We start from the raw sequence: 26,078 nt of genomic DNA on the forward strand, positions 1-26,078 counted from the left end.
TTTTACTCTTTTTTAATTGAATAATCCCTTCAGTTTCTATATTATTTATTCCTAATTCTTCATTAATAAATTGTTTAATTTCTTGAGCAACATCCGATGTTTTAAACGGATAGTTTAAAATTATAATATTCTTATTAGTAGACTCATTTATCATTTTATCAAATTCGAATTCTAACATACCTTTTAAATATTTGTTGTTTTTGGAAGTTTCTTCCAGTTTCTGTATCTTGTGACAGATTATCTTCATATCTTCCTTATAACTATTACTCTCTTCTTTCATCTTATTAACTTCAGCTTTTACTGATTGAATTTCTAAGTTTAACTGGCAAAATTTTTCCTGAATCAATTCGTATATAGATTTTAGTGTATATTGCGATTCGTCAATATCTTGATCTTCGAGTTCTGTTGTTGGTTCAAAGTAGTCTCATATTTTTTAATTTCTCGTATTCCCACTATTTCTTTCATCCTCTTCTTCAATTTGGTATTCCTCACTTAAAAATTCTACTAATTGGTTTTCTCTTTCTACGTCCTTGAAACTTTCCTTGCGAGATCTACCCCGCTTCCTTTTTTTGCATATTTAACTGGCTTCATCCAAGTGGTAAGCGGGGAAGAGGGCCAGGGTTTGTTTCATTTCCAGTAATTATTAACAATATTTTAATCAGTTCCAAGGCTAACCTAGTTTCGACAACTGCAATCTGAACATACTACAATGAATAATTTTTAATTTTTTCCATTCCACACTTGTTCCACTAGCTTCTCGAAAAAAGTCCCTCACACGTTTGACAGTTAGAAGGCCTCCATTTTATGTTGAATAATTACTAGCCAAAATCTATAACTTATATATATAAATAAGTTCTTGTTGGCTTGTCCTTTATACAGACAAATCTCTGTGCAAATTTTTATTCTTAAACCGACTTGGACCAAAGTTTGTATCAGTATTACTTAGATCCTAGAATCGACACTAAGGAGAGAGCCAGTGGGGTTTTCGATTCGAACTAAACTTGAGCTCGTAGCCCTAAATACAAAAGCTCCTTGTCCAGATAATAGAACCCACTTCTCATGCGTTTCCGAAAAACAAAAAATTAAAAATCGTAATGTCATTTTCTGTTTATCGAAAACGAAGTCTGTATTCGTTTTACTCTTTAATGTCGTCAAATAAAATTTTTATTTTTTATGATATTGTTATATTTGAAGTGTAACAAAGCATGCATGAGGAAATTGTCCATAATATTAACAATATTTTAAAAAACTCTGGGACTATGCTATTCTATTTTCATACCAATTTTTTTTTTTTTTTTTTTTGTTATGAGCAGTAACGTCTGAAGCTTGTTAGCTTGTAGTGACAGTATGTAATCACGAGTGAAAATATTAAGGACAGCAGAAATGTTCGAAAATTGCAGGATACGAAATTACAGGTTTTGTTGAAATAATTTTTAACGATTTACATCTATAAATGAAAAAATAAACGTAATTTGTTTAATTGACTTTGAACAGGCTATAAAATTAGTTTACAGTTTAAAATAAACAATCTAATTTTTCACACATTGATTTTATATTTTATACCATTGCAACAGTATTGTTTATAATATGATTAATATAGAAATTTTTTTACGAATGAAATATGCAAATAATGACCTGTAAGGCAAATTTTATCTCCAATAATAATGTTTTCTAATACGTGCATAACACATCGCAAGAGGTTTTTGAGAGCCAATAGATAAATTAAAAGTTTCGAATGCAAAAATCAAAGCATATAAATTCTTTTGGCGAGTAACGGGTTCTATCTAAATGAGTGATTCTAAGGCCCTGTACACACTAGGCGTTTTNTGATTCTAAGATCGCCAGTTTACACGACATCGTAGAAACGTTCATCAATTATGAAAGCAACGCAGAATCAAAAGACTGCATTTTATCAATCTATATACAGTATATCATATACTGTATATGACATGGCTTTTGAATTGCGATAATAATACATTGTAATTGTAGTAAATTTGTGCACGTAGAACAGCAGTTTAAGCTATGATGTTGGAAATTGAAAACTCTAGCTTAAAAAATAGAAAAATGTAATCAAATAAACAAACTTCGAATTTCATTATAGGTGAAGTGACGAATATAAATGTGTAAGAACTCTTACACATCTATATACATCTATATTGACTTATATAAGCAATAAGTAATTAACAGGGCGACGTTTACTGTCCACGCGAATAAATTGTGCGGAGTAAAGTATTATTATGGCAACATTTTGAGTGTTTTTTCGAATAAAATGACAAAATAAAGTGGTTTATTTAAAAAATATAACAAAACCGTTCATTAATGTTCTAGGTTCTTAGTTAATAGAACTGTAGATATTTTACCAACACTAAAATAAATCTCCTAGACCATTTTCTGTCGTTGTATAAAATATCCATCTTCATAGGATGTTTTATAGCTCTGATTTAAAATAAATATAAAAATCATAGTTCTTCATAATAATTTTTTATAAAAATCTAATAACAAGGGCAAGTTTCGCTTGAAGTTTGTCAAGTTTGTTCCATAGTCGAGTTCAAGTATCGGCTTAACTTCACTTGAATTAACTATATATAATTATATATTAGTCACTTTATATTGTACAAATAATTATAATGAAATATTTGAAACCCATTTTTAGTGCAATTTCATCTTACTGAAAACAGTGATTACAATACAGTATAATTTTAATTTTATCATATTTGTTAAAATTATTTACTTTTTTATTTGCAGTAAAGATGCCGCACAATAAATATAAAACATTATTATAGATTTGTCAAATAAATAACAGAAATCTATTTGTCTAATTTGTCAAAAAATTGGCTAAGTTGAAAGTTGAGAATATATATACAGTGAAAACTGCTTAGGCGACCACCTGCATTCGACGGGCACCTGCCAAAACGGGCAAAAATTTCTGGCACGGAATAGTTTATCCATAGAGTCTTCGTATAAGTTACCCGTATTAAACGACCACCTGTGTAACGCGACCGCGGGCATCGATTTTTGGTCCGAAACAACACACAACACCTGTAATAAGCGACCACTTTCGCGAATGTATCTGGTCTAAACTATTGTAAGAACCCATCTCAACAACTTTTCCGCCTCCTAATATAATGAATTAGTCTAAACTCTCGTTCGAACCCATCCCGGGCACTTCTCCCACCCTCGAAATTAGGTGCAGGTGTTAATAAATTAGTCTAGCAACAAAGGAAATTCATTTCAGTTTGTTGGAAAATGTCCGAAATGCAAAGTGCTGTCGTTAGAAGATCGTATTAAAGTTATCACAACAGCAATTAGCGGCGAAGTTTAACTGTGGGAAAACAAAATTTATTTTACCCTAGACCTACAGTATTTTCCTTGGGGGTGTAAAATATTGTACACGATACAATTAATCGGCTGATCTCATCGTTTGATAAAATCTATTTTTATTTATTTATTTTGAAGCTCATATACAGTACACGTGCGATAAATAGTTTCTGTATCAACCTACCTTATTTCCACGATATTTTTAGAAAAATAATATCCAAGTAATTTTCGCAGGCAAAATATTCAAAAAACAATAAACGCATTAATGCAAAAATCAGTTTTACTTCCTTTTTCGATTCCGCGATTGTAATGAAATCGTATAATGAGAAAAAATAATAAAATCGTTTTATTATTAATTAATAATTTTTCTTATTGTACTTAATTAATTAAGAAAATATTAAATATTAAAAAATACAGTATTTTTAAAGTTAAAATAAGATTAAACTAACGAAAACCAAAAGCAAAGTGATGGAGAGATAGGACGCGCTTGTATATTGATGACGTAATACACGTAACTGAGGAGCGAACGAAAAGAACCGAGTCGAATTAATTAAGTCGGAAAAAAGAAAGTGTGCATTATAATCGAGAAAATGCGACTATTGTATTAATCTTTAAAATATTGGTATTAAATCTGTCTTATAATATCATGACGATTCCTGTAAATCGGGTTATCCGATAAGAATAAAATACAATACCAATATAGCCCTATCCTTGAAAAAATTCGCTTATTTTTGCTCACCTCGAGTTTTGCTTAGTAGAAATGGCTAAAAAGTGCGCAAAATACGTACGGAAATACGATATTACAGCACCACCTGTATTGAACGACCAGCTGCCTAAAAGACCACTTTTTGAAGGAACCGTGGGTGGTCGCCATAGACAGGTTTTACTGTATATATACATCTAAAATACTGTAATGGAAAGAAACTTCAGCTACTTGAAATAGCTGAAATTTACATTGTTTTAGTTGATCCAGCAAGGCCTAGAAGAAACTAGCTTCATGCCAGACAATAACGACATAAGCTTACATTCTATCTTTCTTATCTTTATTACATTCTATATTAACATCCGTTTGGTTTACAATCTTAAACTTTCACCGGGAAAATTATTATACTGTACAGAACATTTGCGTAACTTTACCTTATATTATTATTTTATAACAGGTACTCAATGAAATGAAAAAAATCAATGTAAAATTATTTTTGTTTAAATATTCACTTAATAAAAATGAATGATTTAATAACTAATTACAAAATTGATACATAAACAATTTAACAAGTTATATTTAAAAAATGATAAAATCAACGCTAAATTAAATTTAAATAAATTTCATTTATGGAATTCAAATAATGAAAAAATCGTGAAAAAGTCGTAAAAAGTATTTCATGATTATTTGTGTAGATAACTTTTTCTACGAACTTTTCATTCCATACAAAAATTAGCCATAACAGAACAAAAATCTCCACGAAGAGGATGCTTCATAAAATATGGTAATAAAGAATTATATTGGTCTTCAGACATCAAGTATTTTTGATCATCACCAGATTCGCTCTCGTTGCATAAAACAACCGGTTTCTCGCCTCGACGATTAAACTCTTCATTAATTTCTTCTGTCACATTTTCCTCAATTTTTCTAAAACTATCAATATTTCTATCGCATATAATAGAATATTCTGTATTACAATTGCAAACAATGCCATAAAAATAAAATTGGAATTTATCCCAACTGTAGCTCTCAAATAAATATTTTAAGAATTTCACAGATTCATACAGATCGATATATGTAACAGAATTACTCGATGTGGCAGGATCGTCAGAAAATCTTCTGTCAAGCAATACACATATCTGAAAGTCGTGCGAATAATTCAGATTACTGTGGAATTTAATTAATTCTTTTTTAATATTTTTCCAGTCATCAATACGATCTGGAATGCAGAAATAGATTCTATTGAATTTGCAAATATTTGATAATTTCAAGAATTCGTCTAAACAATCGAAATAAAAAACTAATTTTGTTTCTGCGCAAAACAGTTGTTTATTTCTTTCGTTTTTGATTTCGTTGTAAAAATTCAGCCATGTTACGGGATGCAGGAAGATTCTTCGTAGAAAATTAATAAAGTTGCCTGCAAATGGATTATCTCTAAACAAACCGAGAATAAAGAATAAAATACCGTCAACCTCTGGTAAAGTAACTACATCGATCGAATCGAAAATGTAAAATGCCATAATAAATTCGGTAAATAATCGATGAATAAAGTCGAAATATTCTCCATTATCCTTAGCTGTACGTTTTACAAAAATGTAGAGATCAAGGAAAAATTGGCATTCCTCTTTACTGAAAGCCTTATGCAAATCTTTCTCTTTGACTTTTCTTGTTTCTAAACCGTTATCCTTTGTAGAATCAAGAAATTCCTTTACGTAATAAACTTTTCCCAGCTTAATAATTAAATCTTCTCCGTCAAAATATTTTCCTCTTTTTAGGTTATGGATTCCATTTTCCTTTTTCTTATACTTTTCTATAATAAGACGGAAAATTAACATAAACACATCGGCATTTGTCATTACGTATCTGTCTGATTTACTTTTAGGAAGACAGCATAACATGTACAGCATAAAAGGACATTTCGCTAATTCGAAACAGGAACGATTGTTTTTAATAATATTTTTGAGATATTCGCATTTGTCTTCGTCTCTAACAATGAAATCGATGTATTTTTCCTTTTGTTCTGGAGTGAATCCTTCGATGTAACATCGATATTCGATAAGTTTTCTAATTTCATCCGAAACGTGTGGACGGCTGGTAACTATTATTGTCATTTGGACAGAAATTTCGAATGAATCGTTACTTATAAATTGTTTTACGCAATCTTTATCGCGAGTTTCGTTAAATCCATCTAAAATGATCAAAAAATTCCACTCAGTTTCTCTGAGTTTCTTTGCAAATTGTCTGTTTGCTTTGTCGTCAATGCATTCAATAACAGCGTCAATTATACTTTTTTCTCCTAATTCGCTTAATTGTATAAAAATTAAAATATCAAACGACTTCAAGTAACTGCGACTCTCTTCATCCATTCCCCAATCGTAGGCGATTTTCTTACAAATGGTTGTTTTCCCATATCCCGGATCTCCTGTGATGAGTACTGTGCGATGAAATTTAGACTCTTTCGCAAAGATATCTTTAACTTGAATGATTTCTCCTGTTTTTCTTCCAAACATGTCGGTTTTATGGAGTTTGACATCCACAAAGCCTTCTCTTATTGGAAAGTCGTTGTCTTCACTCCAAAGAAAAGAAGTCATATAAGCATTTTCGTTCTTGTATCTGTTCATTAGCTTTTCTTGGCATATGCGGAGTTTGTCTGAAATTAGTTAAATTCTATATTAATAAACTTCATATTATCTAATATCCATAAATGTCATATAATGAAAAATGGTCGGAAACAAATTATAAAAATTACGTGAATGTTTAAAATAATTTATTTTTCGTTACCGCATTTAAATTTAGTTTTGTATCTTTTTTCATAATCAGGCATTCGTACTTTTATACAAACAGCTAAACGTATAAATAATAAATTCAGTATGAATAATATATTTAATAATAAGGGAATTCTATAGAAGCAGAAGCTAGTGATGTATCTTTAGTGTATTATGTGAATCTAAAAAAGATTTTTACATTAGCAAAAGAGAAAGTACAAGGAATTAAAAATAGTGTTGCAAAATTTTGAATTAGTTGTATGTTACTCTCCCGGTTGTTATGTATAGATAAAAAACACTGAAAAATATCTAATTAAAATTATAAATTCTAACTTAGAGTTCATTGGTCTAATTTTAATTAGATATTTTTCTGTGTTTTTTAAAGGAATGTTTGTAAACTCGTAGGCCAATTAGCCTAAAAAAGAAGCTCATGTCGTCAAAAAGTTTGTTCTGGAACACGAAGTGAATAAATGGTGTTTACCGAAAAATTTTTTTGGACAGTCTGTGTCTTCAATTAACTCAAAAATATCATCCGATGAAATTCCAATTTCAAAGGTAAAATTTTCATTAAGCCAGACTCTCTCGAGATAAGAAAGTTAACTTCATTTATCTTCCCACCACCTCTTTAACCTGTCTTTAACCACCAAATTTAATACAATCAATGCCTCTTACATAAGCTCCGCCAAATTTCAAATTCTGCATAAGCCCTCTTGCCAAATTTCATTTCTTAATTATTATCTCATCCTGAAATATTAAACGAATTAGCAAAATATCTAATAACACACGACAGTGTTAATTTTAATTTTTACAACATAATATTTACCTTTTATAAGCAAATCATCTGTCGGAGTTCGATTTTGTTCTCCCAACTTTATATCGTTGCATTCCTTCATTTGAATTTTATACGTAGACATGACTATAATATACATATTAAAACATAATCAGAAATAATTGATAAAAGAACTTTTAATGAATTAAAAATTAGCTTATGATATTTTTATTAAATTAATAACGAAGTTGATTCAGTAATTGGTGAAAAATTCAAAATCTGTTATTGCATCTAGCTGGAAAATTAAAACTAGTTACGACAGTGTATATATGTACAGTACAGTACTAGTACAATAACAACAGATTCTTTTATATATAATTTATATATTAGTTAATAGATGAAAATATCTAGTGTTATAGTAATATATTTAACCCAGGATCGATTCCGGACGGGTCGAAAAATCTAAGGAATTTTTCGGGGGGATTGTCCATCTGAATATATCGGCTCCATCCCTCACCGCCCAGCCGAATTGTAAGGCCTGGCCGAACTGATAATGAGCTCGCTAATGGATGGCTTCTTAGTGCCCACAGGGCGGAAAGAGTTAAAAATAACCAAATCAGCTTAGTGTTCTACACACAATTAATCATAATCAGTTATAAACCCTTTTAAAAAATCAAACAGCACTTACAGTTGATATCTCTGAAGGACTGACTGAAACGTTATACAAATTAAAAAAAAAAAAAACATGCACTTTTACAATCAAATTCCAGAGAAATAGCGACCATTATACATTTTCTGTCATCCAGTTTATGTCATAAATCTATTTTTGTTTTAACTGATATAATCATACCAACCTTCATCTATTTTTACACTTAAATTATCATAAATTCTTTTTTATTTTTAACCTTTAAAATTTCAATATCTTCATAGTATTTTCGTTTTTTATATTTGTTTCAAATTTTATGGCTTTTATCGAATCTTTTTCTATTTCACATCCCCTTAAATTACAATGTTTTGCTACAGCTGAAGTTTGTGTATTATATTTCATTGCGTTAATATGTTCTTTTATTTAAACCTTTAAATAAAAAATCAACCAATGAAAATCAAATCAATGAACATGAAAAATCACCACGCCTCGCTCGAGGTGAACAGACTAAACATCAACGCCCTAACTTTCATTTTGTACTTCCATTAAAAACGCAGGAACATAAAACAAAACGAACTGTAGAAAAAGTTCGTATTCCTCAAAAGTTGCCGATCACGTGTGCAGCTAAATACTTGTATATCGCCACTTATAACATGAACATATCTGCTAGTTACTAGTAAAAACAAATAATTACGAACTGTAATAAATTTATAAATTTCATAAAAACAATTTATGTATTCTTAAATTAAAAAAAAAAAAAATTAATTCAGGATTGTGAGAATCCGGTCTAAATAGGAAAAATTTTAAGTTTCAACCCGATAGCAGGAAGCGATTCCATTTTTCCACTGAATTGCTTCCTTGTCTATAAATAACACATCTCCTGACTGCGCACTTTTTTACTGTATCGGGAACATAACGGAAATAAATCGTTATTGGTATAACCACTGTAATCAACATTGCCTAAAAAGAGTATTGAAAAAAAAAGGTAAGGACCCCGAAATATAAGAAGCATCGATGACGACACAGAGTTTGTCTGTCCTCGAAAATTAATCGTGTGGGCGCTGTCGATACACCGTCTTCGCCACCTATAAGCAATGATCAGAAGTCTACCCGCCAACGACAATAGCGTCTTCTCCGGGATAAACAGCCTATGCAAGAGTGCGAGTTTCGTAATGAATCTACCGCTTCAGGTAAGTACCAACGCGCGATCGCTTGTAAACTCTTTCGCTCTTCACGACACCTAAGCTTATACGTAAATTTTTCAAGTAAATAAACGGGTATTTATTGATGTTAACGCGGTAGTTGCGTGTAATTCTTTCTGATTCGCTGTCTGAAGCTCTTCTCCATCCCGAATCAGAACCGCCTACACACGCGATCGCTCGCGTCTGTAGGCGGTCCTTATGACACAACTACTGTGTCATAAGTACAGACACAGAAAACTCGATGGCCACTAAATTCGATTTTACGCGAGCGGTCGCGTGTAGGCGGTTCTGATTCGGGATGGAGAAGAGCTTCAGACAGCGAATCAGAAAGAATTACACGCAACTACCGCGTTAACATCAATAAATACCCGTTTATTTACATAAAAAATTTACATATAAGCTTAGGAGTCGTAAAGAGCGAGAGAGTTTACAAGCGATCGCGCGTTGGTACTTACCTGAAGCGGTAGATTCATTGCGAAACTCGCACTCTTGCATAGGCTGTTTATCCCGGAGAAGACGCTATTGTCGTTATCGGGCAGACTTCTGATCATTGCTTATAGGTGGCGAAGACGGTGTATCGACAGCGCCCACACGACCAATTTTCGAGGACAGACAAACTCTGTGTCGTCATCGATCCTTCTTATAGTTTGGGGTCCTCACCTTTTTTTCAATTTTTTTTGTTATGACATTGGTGTCAGTCCTGACGACGCAGTCATCGCAGACGCGGTGCCTCAACTGATGCGGAAGCATAGGATGTGCTGCGAGCATTATCACAGGTTTCAAAAAACGCAAGCAAAATTAAATAAATAACAATAAATCTATAATTATAAAAACTAAAACTAAATTAATACTAAATAAATTAAACCTAAAAATTAATTTTAAAATGCTTTAACACAATAGTAACGAGGTTGAGGCTGAAGTTTTAAACGCAAAAAACGTGTTCGTCGGACGTTCAACGCCGCTTTCCTTTAAGCCTAGAAGTTTGACAATGGTGTTTGGATAGTCAGTGGAATCATGCTCGACATTCCGAACACCATTGTCAAATTTCTAGGCTTACAGGAAAGCGGCGCTGAACGTCCGACGTACACGTTTTTGCGTTTAAAACTTTGGCTTCAACCTCGCTATTATATATAAATGGAATACTTACTATCATAAAAGATCTGTACAGTATGTATACGAAAAATAAAAACCGACCAATTGTATATAATTAGTTTTATTCAATTGATTACGTTTCTTTTCAAGACATCTATACCTTTAAATACTTTTAACGTTCAATCGTAGCACTGGCTGTTTTTACGTTCCTTATATTTATAAAAACGTTATCGCAACTGGTAGCAAAGTGTAAAATCTAAAATACATACCTATTTTTTGCCACAAATTTTTAAAGTTACAAAGCAGTATACACGTCAACCCTATTACAAACGTGGTGACAAGGTTCAAAACTCCAAGTTTCACGGTATCTAGAGAAATGAACAGTTAAGTTCATTTTTCTAGATACCGTGCAACTTGGAGTTTTGAACCTTGTCACCACGTTTGTAATAGGGTTGACGTGTATACTGCGTTGTAACTTTAAAAATTTGTTCAAATCAACTGTACTAGTTGCATTGAATACCGTATTTACTCGCATGTAAGACGAGGTTTTTATTCATTTTTCACTGCTTCAAAAACCAGGTCGTCTTATAAGCGTGAGCGAAGGATTCTTTGCGATTTTTGCAATAATTTCTGTGAACCGTGTATACTTCATGCTGTCTTTATAGGTCTACAGTCTATTTATCGTAAGTTGGTACCTACTGTAAACAAATTAAGACATGCTTTCCTTTGTTTATTTGTTTAATCCTACGTTTGTTAATTAAAAACTGCGTTGCATCTCATTGGTTCGCAGAAAATAGTTTCTAGTTATTTATAAAAACATTAATGAAATACAGGTCACTTAGCAATGATTATAAATGTAGTTATTTTATATTAGTTAAATTGTTATTTTTAATGAATATTGGCACATTATGAGTCATTAAAAATAGACTTTTTCTGGTCATGCACATTATAATGTTTTGGTTTTGTTTTCCATTCATCACGTATTAAGGTAAAGATGGTTGTTTGCCTTAATACATGCATTTGATAATACAGTATTTTATTTGTGATTAAACGAAATAAAATTATAATTGTATTAATAAATCTAATTTTTTTTATTTTGACCTCTAAAGTTACACCTCGTTTTATACGCGAGATCGTCTTATACCTCTTATACCCGAGTAAATACGGTAATTATTAAAGATTGTATCAATAGACTTTCTCCGCAGTTCGTAAACACATCTCCAGCAATTCTCATACAATATCTCTCCATAAAGTTACATAATATCTATTAATATTACTATTACATTGGCTGTTGATTAAACTCCGGCCCCTATTGTTATTTTAATTACCTATTTAATATTATATAGTTTACTAATATCCTTATGCGCTATCTGAATACTTACACTTTTTGACATTTAAAAATTTTATTTTAAATTTCATTATAAGTTATCTTCGAAAGTATAATAGAAATTTTACCAAACAAATGCGTTTTTTCATAATCATTTAAAACAAAGTAATATTATACGAATAAAGAGGTTTAATCACAAAATACGAAAATGAAACAAAGGTTAAAAAAATCCGATTTCTAGACAATTAAAAAGAGAATGAAACGTTGTTCATTATGCATTCTCATTGATGATTCACTAAATTGCAATATCAATATATGTAATTGGCTTACTTGGAATATCACATTTACAGATTTCAAAAATAAATGAAACTAATAAACTAAAATGCAACATTGGTGATGTCAAAATAAATTTACATTGTGAGTAACGAAAATTGAATACAGTAGTTTTTACCTTGTAGAACTAACCATAAACAATTCGCAGAGTCAGACTTTAAAAATAGTAGGCGCCGATTTAAGAAAATAATGCTTTTTACAGGGACAATTATATATTTCTTTCTCTGTAAACCTTCAGGGCCGATTGCAGAGACAGCGTTTACGTTAAACGACATTTAACAACCGAACGGCCTATAGATGTCGGCTGGCTGAACCGCGGTTTAAAATGCGTTGCAAAGACGACGATCGTCTATTTCTGACCGTTCTTTAAACGAACTTCGGCAAAACATCGGCTCTTACTTACTTCGCTATTACTCCCCTGTTTTAGGAGTCGTTCAGCCAATCGGGTTATTTGTTTGTGACGTCAGAAATGATCGCCAGCTATATTCCGAAAGCTTCCAGATATAAAATCTTAAAGCTGTCAAAACCATTGTTCGGCAATTAATGACAATCCTTTTCCATTTCGATATTTAATTTCGTCGCCAATACGGTTTAAAATACGAACAAATCCATATTTAGAAAATTTATACCGAATTCGAAATTCGTCTTCGGAATAGATTTTTAAGGAATTATTTCGACATCTTATTACTGTCGAAATGAATAATTTTAAATATTTTATTATTAATATTACATTTTTATATCTATAAACAGATTTCTGTAATTATTAAAATTGTCTCGTTTGTTTAACAGTACAACGACCCCGAAATGCATTAACGTTTTATAACCGACACGATACTCAAATTGTAAATAAATGCATCTGATTTAATTGTAGTTTTAAGTCTTCACCCATTTGAATATCGAAATTGGAACATTTAAAACAAATTTAAAGTATTTCATTTTGTTGTTTTTGTTCCGAGCAGTTAATTAATTAATGAGTAATTTTGTCGATTCGTACCGTTTACAACATTTATCAAAGAAACGATGTCTGTTTTTATCTAAACTTTTCCACAAACAAAGCTACCACTCGAATTGAAAAGCCCTCTAAACCTGCTGTCGAGTGAGTCTAGAAAATAGGTCAAATAACTTGTTTCTAATCGCTGTCTACAAGACAGCGATTAGAAACAAGTTATTTGACCTATTTTCTAGACTCACTCGACCATTTCTGACGTCACGAAGAAATAATCCGATTGGCCGAACGACTCCTAAAACAGGGGAGTAATAGCGAAGTAAGTAAGAGCCAATGTGTAAACGTCGTTTAATGTAAACTCTGTCTCTGCAATCGGCCGAAAGAGTTTCTTTGTTCGTTTCTTACTTCGAGGTAATTTCAGAATAAACTAAATGGATTTTTTTTAATTTTTCATTGTTGGAAAGCTTATTGTGGCCGGATGGCCGAGCGGTCAAGGTGGCAGCCTACCGCCCTGGGAGACCCAGGATCAAATCCGGACGGGTCAAGGAATCCTCAGGAATTTTTCGGGAGAGGGTCCGTTTGGATATGTCGAGCCCCGCCCCCACCACCCTGCCGCCCTATTGTGGGCCTGACCGAACCCATAATGGGCCTGCTATAAGAGGCCCTCTTAGTGCCCACAGGGCAGAAAGAGTATAAAAAAAATCTACCTTTAAACTCGAACTCCTCGCTTCATCCTGCTCATTTCACTTCCCTTACAAACTCCCAAACCCTTCCCTCGATCTGATCTAAATTCCGCATAGTTACTCTCTGGTAAAATTGCGGAATACCTTGTATGCGATTACACGTTTTCTTGAAACAATTTTTAACGATCTACATTTATAAATAAAAATATCATCGTAATTTATTTAATTGACTTTAAACACGCTATAAAATTAACATTTTACAGTTTAAAATAAACAATTTAATACAGTATTTCACACGTTGGTTTTATACTTTATACCATTGCAATAGTATTGCTTATAACAGGGCTTCTTAAACTACGAGTCGCGACCCCATTTGGGGTCGCTTAGCGAAATCTTGGGGTCGCGAGATTTAATTGCAAAATATCGAAAATAATTTGTGAGAGTTTGAAATGGCACGCTTTGTGTCATAGGTTTCGTGAGTTGCGCTTTGTGTCACTTCTGGTGCAGCGAGACAACGATTCAGCAACACTGTAGTGTGTACTAGTATAGTGTTATCGCTTTTCAGTGTATTCAGCTGTCTCTGTTCCATTGTAACACAAGAGTGAACTGTGGTAGTACACCATTATTGTTTTTACAAATTTGTATATATCAGGACTTTGGAGTCGCTCCAAAGTCCTGATATATACAACTGACTCCAACTCTGACTCTTCCTTACCATCCGACTCCGACTAGGGGCAGACTTGTTACCGAAAGAGACCCGGAAATTCTAATGTCATCACGTGACCTCAGAATAAAAGGTTCAATAAATAGAGTTCTAATAAAGACAGAACGTAGAAACTTTTTATTCCAATGCTAAAAGACTCCTCTAAGTAATGAACAGTCAATATACAAATATATATTCGATAATTTTTACTTTTCTGGCTGTTATATATAACAGAAGAAAAGTGTAGTGCTCGGTCAAAAATGACACCTCCCAAATTTTTACATATTTCTACTCAGTTTATTTTTTTTCTAACCTTGAAATTTCGAGATATGGAAAAGATTCGAGGTTTTCTTCTATATGTGTGGATGTTAGACTGTGTGTGGGGGGCATGATTTTGTTTGAAGTCTAATAATTTCTGTGGTCAGAGTCGGACTCAGATGGTTTAACACAGGAGTTAGTTATTTAGCGTCAAAGTTGGTTGAACTAACTCATGTCCCCATATACATTCTAACATCTTAGGCGAGAACATCTTAACGGGTTTTACTGTACTATTATAAAATGGCAAAAAAGCTTACTTTGAGGGTAAAGACGAGTTTTATTTTATTTTTTTTTAATTTTGAACGCTAATAACGAGTAAAATATTCATTAAGAGATATGACACATGACCACTTTTGTTTTCACCCTGTCGACCTTTAATTAAGAACCAAAATTTAATAGTATTAATGCCCCTTTATACGCAAGCTACAGTGCCACATTTCGTTTCTTAAACTTTACCCATTCTGAGATATTAAACAATATCTCAGAACAGAAAATAAAGAAATTAAACAAATTAGACGCCAACACACGCGCGCGCGGATTTTTACCCTTTATTGACTTTCTTGAGGGGTTCGGGAGGTCTCCAAACATATAGAATTGCAAAAAAAGCTTGGAGGGTCAAATTTGACAACGATTCCAATACTTTTCCGTTTAATATACATAACAAGTTGGTAAGTAAAAAGGAGTCGGAGTCGGCGGATTTTTTGCCGACTCCGACTCCGACTCCGGCTAAAACACCAAAACGCACGACTCCAACTCCGACTCCGACTCAACAGCCCTGCTTTTAAAGAAAATTATAATTCAATATAGCTTTGTAAAGAAACGTACATAAAAATAACGTAAAATCTTCTTTACTTTTTAAATCTTAACCATTTAGACAAATAGCTCTCTACGAGTGGAATCAGAGACGGTCCTGCTAGGTTTGTGGTGCGTGCATGTACGCAGGCTGCCAAATCCCGAGGGTGCAGATACCGGTTAATGTCAAATGCCTCTTTTGTCGCATCACTAGTATATCTCAAAGGACGCGACAGGGTTGTTGTAGATTTTAAACGTTTCTCACCATAGCTGTAAAAATCTAAATACGTTAAACTTAATAGTCATTTGTTTTCTAACTAATTCGTTTTAGGGCCAGGTGTCCATGGAAATTTCCAAAATTTACAACTTTTCGGTCACGCTCGTTGAACTGGAAAATTTTATGTTTATATTACGTCTAATATTACGAAGAAATCAGTCCCCACTGTACTCGGCTAGAGATTGGGTCGGTTAAGCTTTTAAGTAATATTCCGGCTCTTTCATCAGGGTTTTGTTTATGTCCCCAATTCCCTAATCGCTTAATTATTTAACTACTTGTTAAGTAGAAATAAATCGAAACCGGTTACTTTGTACTCAAATATTTGTAGTCTTGGGAAAAAAGTGAAAAGACAAATTTTTATGACAACGGATACATAAATCGTAAATTTAAGGAAAATAAATTTTAGAGCTTTTTCTGTACCTCGTGCATTTCTCTCATTCATTAAATTTAGTTGTAAATGATGCTACCAAAGTAACAGTTATTTTTTTAACATTGTACAAGAATTGTACACGTATTTTTCTACATCCCCTTATAGATGGGTCATACGAAATCGTAATAACACTGGTTTAACATTGAAATCTGTAAGTAATATAAGATGGGAGAGCAGAATAAAAATATAAAATATTTTAATGGATTTTTTAAAACTCCTGTCAACTATACAGAACTATCATAAAAACATACCAGTAAATTCCTATCGGTTGCGTTAAGTTATAAATCTACTCGTGATTCACTTAATGGGGCAAGGGCGGCCAAATATCTAGCGGGCAGGCGGCTAACAGCCCAGAATCGGTCTTGGATAGAATTGGATGCGGTATACGTGTAGCATCCACCCGAGGTCCTAGGCTTCCACCGGTAAACCGGGTGAGGTTGGTGCTCTGTAAAGCGCATAAGCGAATCTGGCTTTTTGGATGCTGACAATATAGCGCTTCCACTTCGCCACTAATATTGGAATATAGAATAGTGTTAGAAAGTTGTGTATGTGACCTTTGTCTTTGTGATCGTCGCGCCCTCCCCTCTGCTATGTGTGGGGTCTGTTATGTTCGTCAAGGGAGTTGTACTCTGGCCCAGGTTAGTTTAGTTTGGAATGTGTGCTGTGGTCTAACGGACATCGCTTTCTAGTTCTCTCCACTTTCTTTGTGTTACCTTCGACATTACCCTCCATTATATCCAAACCCTGACATGGTAGCAGAGCGTGGTTGGTTTAAGGGTTTAATGATCGAGGTTTACCATACGAAAAACATCTAATTGGAGATTCAAGTAAGTGATATATACTTGTTTGCTTACGAAAGGCATAACCCGTCTGAACAAAGAGCAACGCCATGAATAGTGTGGGGACACAGCATGTTGATAAACTCGATGATGGCAACTACGAATCGTGGAAGCTACAAATGCGTAGCATACTTGTTTGCAATGAACTTTGGTCGTACGTAAATGGATCCATAGAAAAACCAGATACCGATCCTGGCCGAATAGATTGGCAAACAAAAGATGAAAAGGCTTTAGCATTAATCTTACTAGGCGTTAAGCAGAACCAGTTGAGCCATATAAAGAGGGCAGAAACTTCCAAAGAAGCATGGGATGAATTGGAAAGGATACATAAATCGAAAGGTCCAATTAAAAAGGCAGTGCTATACAAACAACTTTATCAGATGAAAAAGGGAACTGAACAATCAATGTCGAGACATGTAAGTGAATTTATGGAAAAGGCTGAACAATTAGAAGAAGCGGGTATCCCAATTCCAAGTGAGTTACTATCTATAATGTTACTAAATTCATTGCCCGATGAATACGAGACATTTCGAATTGCCATCGAGTCCAGAGACGACATACCGAAACCTGAATTATTAAAAATAAAATTAATTGAAGAAGAAGTAAGACGACAAGAGAAGCAAGAATCTTTAGTCGAACAAAGTGCTCTGTACATAGGATCGAAACAAAAGAAAAGTTCCTTCCGACAAAACTACCCAAAAGGAAATAGTCGTTCTTCTTCACAATTCACAGGAACATGTTACATATGCGCTAAACCGGGCCACCGTGCAGCTGAGTGTAGAAGTAATAATAGATATTCGCAAAGGAACAATACACGCAAAAAGAATGACGCTATGGCGGTCACAGTACAAACGGCTCAACCTCTAAACTCAACAGACTGGTGTCTTGATAGCGGAGCAACCGCACATATGTGTAGCGACTGTACGAAATTTACAGAGATAAATCAAGATCACAAAGAAATACAAACTGCAGGAAAAGATGCATTAAGATCCGTTGGAACTGGAACAATTAATATAAGCGTGCGTGTCAACAACACCAATAATACAATCAAGCTACAAGACGTGATAGCCGTTCCAGATTTGAGAAACAACTTGATATCTGTACCCAAAATAACAGAACATGGATATTCTGTCACATTCAAAAGAGAAACTGCAACTGTCACTCGCCAAGATGGTTCCATCGCCTTGATAGCAAAGAAAAAGGATCAGCTGTACGTAGTAGAAACTAGATCTGACGCAGTATTGAATGCGGAAGAAAGTGACAATCTTTTGAGATGGCATCAACGACTTGGTCATCTAAACTTCAACGATTTAAAAGAAAAAGGTAAAGCCAAAAAATGGAAAGATCTGAACAGAAAAGGAGAAACAAAAGAGGGTGGTGATATGGATGCATTTTTAGATAAAACAGATGTAAATACTCAGGATATGTCTATTCCATCGCTATCACCTACTCCAGATTCAAATGTGGTCGAGGTCATTCCTCAGATAAACACTTGCGAATCAGATACTGATTTATTGGAAGAGAAGAGGAAAGTGGCCGAGAAAAATGAGGAAAACATAAGAGTTAGTATGGAAGTCCAGAATAGGATAAAAAATAATGAAAATTCCGTGACTGAAAACTCCATAAAAGAGCCAGAATTAAAGTATAATTATTCAGAAGATCAATGGAGTCCTATTAACCCCGAAGGTAAAAAGATATACGATCGGGCTTTCCTATTAAAATATCAAGGAGAACCACTCTGTTTGCAGAAACCGCGAAACCTTCCGTCGGTGGAAATAGTTAAAGAAAAGGCGCATCTCCAGAAATTACCGGACGATAATCGACCTGCATCCGCTCCTGTGCCGCCACAAAATTATTCGGATCCCTTCATGCCGAATTTCGCTAGCAGGCAGTCGCGCCCGCCTTCTGGAGGAATTGGAAGAAGACAGAGTCAACAAGGTCGTGATAAACCTAAAAAGATAATTACCATTTCAAGTTCTTTCAATCAAGATGTCAAATTACACGAATGGTTAAATGCCATGGATTCGGAATATAAGTCTTTAATGGAAAATAATACATGGGAATTAGTACCACGCCCAAAGGACAGAAAAATAATTTCAAATAAATGGGTGTACAAAAAAAAAAATTATTAAATGATAAGTTTCAGTGTATACGCAGACTCCGGGTACACCGATAGAGAGGGTGTTAGAAAGTTGTGTATGTGACCTTTGTCTTTGTGATCGTCGCGCCCTCCCCTCTGCTATGTGTGGGGTCTGTTATGTTCGTCAAGGGAATTGTACTCTGGCCCAGGTTAGTTTAGTTTGGAATGTGTGCTGTGGTCTAACGGACATCGCTTTCTAGTTCTCTCCACTTTCTTTGTGTTACCTTCGACATTACCCTCCATTATATCCAAACCCTGACAAATAGCAATCTTATCTTTTTTTTCACGTATAGTATAGAAATTTGTAATAAGATACATAATGCGGTTATAATAAAATATTGTGCGATTATATTCATATAATTAATATGTATTTATTTTTTAGAAAATACAAGGGAAGCGGCGCATCCACCGCTTCCAATGACGGCACGCTACTGACCATAGGTCAAGAACCACTCAGAAGTCAATTAATTCACAGATATTTTATTTATATGCATTTCGTGTCAGAGTTTTCGCCATTCCCTCTTCAGTCTTCAGATAATAAAATATTATTTTTAATCTACACTTGTTAAAGTATGCAAATTAAAAAAAAACTTATAACTTACATAAGTATAATCTGCAACAGTTGATTTTTCTCAATACTTTGTGTCAATCACAATAACAATCATCTCACATCACGTAACATAGTACTTTTATTCGGAATAAAAGTACGATGTTAAGCTTACGTGATACTATTACGATGTTACGAAAAGTACGATGTTACGATATACTATCTGTATCCGGCCACGCGGTTGCTGTGGCTCAAAATGTATCTATTATAAATGTACAGTAGACCCCTATAACGTGGGTTCATATAATGCGGATTCATATATCGCGGCGAAAAAATTGCGACCGTATTCGTATAAAGACGTTAATAGACACTCGTAAAATGCGGTAAAACGTCATCGCCGACTCGTGTCGCGACAGGATTGGTCGAAGCTGGACCAATAGTGAACGAGCATCCAAACTACTTACACGCTAAGGAGAGTTTAGGTGGGTAAATTGAGTTTACTATTGTACAGTATATAGGCCTAAATTAGGTACTGTTAGTCTAATACAGTACTATAATTTTATACATTTCTTGTGAAAAAACATTTCTTATTCAACGGCCATAAAAATTATTTCTATTAATGATGTCTCCAAAGTTCAACGAATTTTTCGCAGAAAAATAACTTATCAGAAAATGCGCTCGCCGTTTGGTGTGCTGCTCCGCGACGAAAACAAGCTTAAGCAATGGCGTGGTCGAACGGTGCACACTCGGTAAGTAATCCTGCAATTTTTTAGGATACGGATTATTATACGGATAGTTTATACGGATTATTCCCAAAAAATTATACGTGTTTTGGAAATGTTGAATCAAATTAGTCCAGAATTGATTAATTTTATGGAAGAAAACCTTTCAAACAGCCGTAGTTCGTAAACTGCACACGTGCCAGGCTGTGATTGGCTCATGTATTTAAGGTTTCCTACAACGTGAAATTCTTATAAAGTGAAACGTATCTACCGCGTTATAGGGGTCGACGGTATAACACTTCCAGCGAGGAGAATTTCGAAAAATCCCTTCTTAGTGTACATTCTCTTGACGTACCCTATTAAAATGCAATCAAAAACGCAAAAAAAAAACCGCATCTAAATAATAGAAACCGAATTCTTCATGGTAAGCCTTAATTTTGTCTCTTTCCCCCGCGGGGGGATTTCGACATCTATATAATATAAAAACGCGCGTATTCGAATACAACGTTGTGTCAAAATTTTAAAGCAATCGGTTAAGAACTTTCCGAGATTTAAGATTTTGAACAAACGAATATTTACATTTTTATTTATATAGATATGACGTCATTCCAGATGTCATCTACTGACATTCCGTTATTCAAATTAATTAATTAAACTATCATTATTTTTAATCGCGACATGTTCTTTAAATTTCTGTCAATATACATACAACTTGTTCTAAAAATAAAATCTTAATATTATCAATATTAATTGTAGAATTATTTTTACTACAATGTATAAACCAAGGTAATTGGGTATTTTTTTTAACTGCATTGATGCTGTGTGTTTCTTTATCTTCTTCACTAATACAGTACTCTTCTGGTTTCTCCCATATAAATTACTTTATCTTTGCATGTACACGATATCTTAATCTTATATATCACACCCGATTTTTCGAGTTTATTTTGTTTCTTTTCATTCCGTTTAGCAAATATAAATTTTTAAATTTGGTGAAAGTATAGAATACTTTCAACCAAAATTTTTTTTTAATTCTCGAAGTTATTTTTAATATGAGGAAAGGAAATATATTTTAATTCTTCTTTAAATCTTAATTTTGAAGTATAAGACTATTTACAAAAATATAATATTTTCGAGTCTATCATTGAACATTGTATTTATGCAAATGAAAAATGGATTACTCGTACCTGTCACTAGAGGGATGAACCAGCTATAAATAGGCAAAGGACTTACTAGTTGGTGATAACGTTTTTAAGTTTTTAATGTAAAAACGTCAGCTCCTACAATAAAAGGCTGACATTTAATCATTTTTAACATTGTGAATTTTTACCTTTTATTATTTGTCTTTTAAAGTTTTTTCTTCAAGCCAATATAACTAACTTCTGTGGTTGTGTGAAAGGATTTAATGATAGACTCAAAAATATTATATTTTTGTAAATAGTCTTATACAGTACTTCAAAATTAAAAATTAAAGAAAAATATATCCTGAGTCAACATTGAACATTCTATAAATTTTATTTTATATATATATATATATTTTGTATATTCTCTTATGCCCTTTTCTATTAGGAAATCCATTTAGCAAGAACATCTTTTTCAACTTTCTTTGCTCTTCTAGTCTATTCTTTTTATCTGTTATACTGTACGCGTGATAATATTCCGTAAAACTGTAATGAAGTTATTCTTTTTTATATCTAGAGGTCAAAATGACATATAATTTATAGTTTTATTAGTTTCATATTTCTATTTTATTAGTTTCAATTTCTTTCATATTTTTAAAACTTAACTCCTGTAGTGCTTCTGTTTATTGTTGTATCTAGGTAATTTATACATCTTGTTTTCAAGTTCCATTTCAAATCGAATATGTTTATTTAAGTTGTTTGCAAAGGTTTGAATTTTTCGTTAATCTACTTTTTCTGAATCAAATACTATTAAAACATGGACCTCAGATTAGTACTAGTCTATAGACTATTTGTGGTAAAGTTTTAGTTTTCTGACAAGTTGTATAACAATATGTAATTTACTAAACAGAATAACAGAAACATTAGAATAAACGTTATAATATGTTTGTGGACTGAAAACAAACTTTTAAACTTAAAATAAAATATAGTAATTGAAATTAAAACTTTCAGTCATTTAAATTAATGTTTCATAAAAATTGTGAGTGATATAACATAGTACAAATTACATATTTTAATGAATAATTGTGTTGTTTAATCATTTTATTATAAAATAAACAATAAATAAAGTTGAAGTTGATACTTCTATTCGTTGGTATTGTCTACTGTTTAATTAATAAATTTATATAAACATACTTATTTAATTTTCTAAAAAAATAATTAAATTTAGTATTAGTAATAAGCAAAACAACTTTTGTTTCGCTTATTACTCTTGCCAAATATTTTGTTTCTCTATCTTGCAAAAAATGCGGTCTGCAAATAATGTAAAAATGTACAAATTTTGCTGTTATGACAACTCTTTGTATGAAATTTTCACATCTGGCTAGAAATCCATCAATTCTAAAATCGTGCCTCTTCGTAAAAACCAACGATTTCAGCCTCCACTAGTTAAAAACTAGTTTGTCATTTTGCGGTCTTTTTTAATAATAATAATGCTGTGTAAAATATGTTTACCTTTGAATTATGTAGAAATTTTCACAAATAGAAAAAGTCTATTAAAGTTTGTTAGAACTACTTACAACAACAACAACAACAACAACAACAACAACAAATGCCTTTGAATTGAGTTAAAAATTTAAAGAAAAAAATGAACTTATATCAAACTTTTAACTTAGAATGTAATTTTCGTTTTTTAAGTAAAACATAATACACAATATTATTGTAAGTTTTTATAATAAGATTTTAAAAAGAAAGATGGTCAATATTTTAGTTATATTAGTCTTATTTTAGTAATGAAAAGTCCTGCTATTGAGAATGCCCATTCCGATTCAACTGAGATGGATAGAATCGTCTTTAATGCATTTAAGAGAAGACAGATGTTAAGTGTTTTTACACTGCAGCCTCGAAGATTTCTAGTTCTTTTCGAGATGCGTTATAGTACTTCTTTTTCTGTCAGTAGTAGTCATTTTGGGATATTTTATTTTTACCATAGAAATTCTTCTTCTTAATTAATTTTTCTATCATCAAGAATGTTACAAATATCAGGAAGCAGACAATTTTTTCGAAATAACATGTTCGTATTCTATAAGGAAAAAAAAAATCTATATTAGGATATATTTTAATAGAAGTTACAATATTGATTAACATTTTTTTAGTACAATTTCCAAAAAATATTTACTACAATTACATTTTATAAAATTTTTTTGGCGAGGATTTGTTTTATTACAAACACTTTGTATTAAATAAGTTTTAGAATTTTGTTTTCTCTTGTATAATACGCTGGAGTATTAAATATCATATTGGTTAAAAATTATAATTTCCATTTTTTAAATTTTCAGTTAAAATAGACAGGGAAGAATTTAAAAATTGATAACTGTCAATGTGGTAAAGATGCTGTTAATAATGATTAACAGCATCTTTACCACATTGTGAGAATGAAATTCAACAATTGCTTTTTCTCTACTTTGAGAAAAACTTTTGATATTTATAATTAGTGCATGCTTTTACATGTTCTTTCAAAGCATTTTTTATTTTCGTATTCCAGATTTTTCTGACATTAGTCAATTAAAGTTTCTAATTACGAAGGTTTACTCTTGTCGGAGTTAAATCTAACAAAATCGAATTTAGTTTTTTAATGAAAATACAGTGGGTGATCGGTTAACGAACATAATCCGTTCCAAGACTTTGTTTGCTATCCGAATTGTTCGCTAACCGATTATCGATTTACCATAGGTTTTAATGGAAATTTAATTAATTCGTTCCGGAGATTCCTAAAAATAAAAAATATATACCTTCTTACTACGTTTATTTATATGTAATAATAAAAATACATACGCACACAGTCTTGCATTCTTATTAGTCATGTTTTATCCGTTTGAAAGGGTTAAAGAATCTCTCTAATGTCGATTGCTTTTCTCGCTTCTTCAGGATTTTTTGTAAGTAATTAATAGCATTGCAATTGTAGAAATCCCCAAGCCTCAACCTGGTTTGGATGCCATTTTAAGACTGTTGTTCTGACATTCTCCCACTTCTTCAAAGGATCTTTAATAGCAAATATCGGCATTAATCCTCTTTTTCAGAAGAAAACATACATATCTCGCCGAGTTTCTTGGTGTTCTTCCTTCAAGAATTTTTCGCTGTCTTCAGTCGTCAGATCACTTTCGGATTCCATTATGAGCTCTTCAATGTTCTTTATTTCTCAGATATGATTTTTGTTACTCCTTTAGCTGCTCGAGTGTTCTTGATAATACAGTATCTTTGTCAAATTAGATTGAACTGTCGCATATTGTAGGATCTGTTCAAGCCATACTGCCCGGCAACATCAGAAATCTTCTGCCCGCTCTTTAATATTTAGTATTATACTCTCACCTTTCGAAAATAAAAACCGACGCAAAACTTAACGAGTGCCTACCCGACAGTCTCGCGAACACATAAAAGAATTGTTTTGTCAGAAAAATAAAAGGCTGGAATTACAAGGGAGAGTTTCAAAGTTCGAAGGAATACTATCCGATCGGTATATATCAGCTTGAGCGTCGATGTCGACGTCTCCCACACTCCCAAAAGTTTCGAATTAATGCCCGAAGACAAATCAGTATTCATTATTTTACGTCGCTTCTTCTTGTGTTTGTTCTGTGGGGTGTTCGTTATCCGATTATGTGTTCGTTGTCCGAACATAAAAATCTTTCGCGAAAGTGTTTGTTATCCGATTTGTTCGTTATCCGATCCGTTCGTTAACCGATCACCCACTGTATTAAAAATTAAAAATAAATCTTACACTTCACACATGTTTTTCTTAAGTATAGTTCTAGAACGATCGATGACTGAGAGGCAGAGAAAAGAAAGATATAATTGTCCCCGTAAAAAGCATTATTTTCTTAAATCAGCGCCTACTATTTTGAACGTGTGACCCTGAAATTTGTTTATTGTTAATGTTACAAGGTAAAATCTATTCAATTTTTATTATTCATAATCATTGGCGTACCGTGGGTGTCAGCCGCCCGGGGCGGAGAAAAATTTCGCCCCCCTTATTTAGGTATTTCAATTTATAAGACCAAATTCAGTTTAGTCACAGAACAAGCAATGAAAAATGCGGTGGTAGTGCAGCTACCTGTTTAAAATAGTTCTATTCGACATTAGCCGGTAGTATCCTGAATTTTTTTTAAAATCACAAGTTTTCTCGCCGAGATTTTTTGTAAAATATTTTAAAACTGCTATATTTTTTTTTATTTTTGCGCTAGAGACGCGCTGTTTTTTTTTTTTTTTTTTAAAAAACTTCATTCTCACTGATTATCGTATTTGTTTTAATTATTTACGAAAAAAAAATTTTAAAAAGAGAAAAGTTTTAGGTATTTTCATTTTTAAAAATTAAATTTAAAAAATCGTATTGTTTAACACAGCAGTTACAAAGTTG

The 26,078-nt window shown here is 32.7% G+C and overlaps 1 protein-coding gene across 3 annotated transcripts; it reads right to left on the minus strand.

The window, feature by feature from the left end:
- Positions 1-4,626: 4,626 nt before the first annotated feature.
- Positions 4,627-10,694, minus strand: LOC111634692. 3 transcript variants are annotated; one of them, XM_023379529.1, is made up of 3 exons: positions 10,551-10,694; positions 7,610-7,702; positions 4,627-6,671 (listed from the first exon to the last, which is right to left on the minus strand). In XM_023379529.1, the coding sequence occupies exons 2-3, from the start codon at positions 7,698-7,700 to the stop codon at positions 4,738-4,740; spliced, it is 2,025 nt and encodes a 674-aa protein (XP_023235297.1). In that variant the 5' UTR covers positions 7,701-7,702; positions 10,551-10,694; the 3' UTR covers positions 4,627-4,737. The 3 variants fall into 3 exon arrangements, with proteins under 3 accessions (XP_023235297.1, XP_023235296.1, XP_023235298.1); XM_023379528.1 differs by lacking the exon at positions 10,551-10,694 and adding an exon at positions 9,859-10,333; XM_023379530.1 differs by lacking the exon at positions 10,551-10,694 and adding an exon at positions 7,268-7,530 and having other exon boundaries at positions 7,610-7,708.
- Positions 10,695-26,078: the final 15,384 nt, after the last annotated feature.

The sequence above is a fragment of the Centruroides sculpturatus genome, unplaced genomic scaffold (assembly GCF_000671375.1).
Source record: "Centruroides sculpturatus isolate CEXI.00-Female unplaced genomic scaffold, Cexi_2.0 scaffold930, whole genome shotgun sequence".
In the NCBI taxonomy this organism is placed as follows: Eukaryota; Metazoa; Arthropoda; class Arachnida; order Scorpiones; family Buthidae; genus Centruroides; species Centruroides sculpturatus.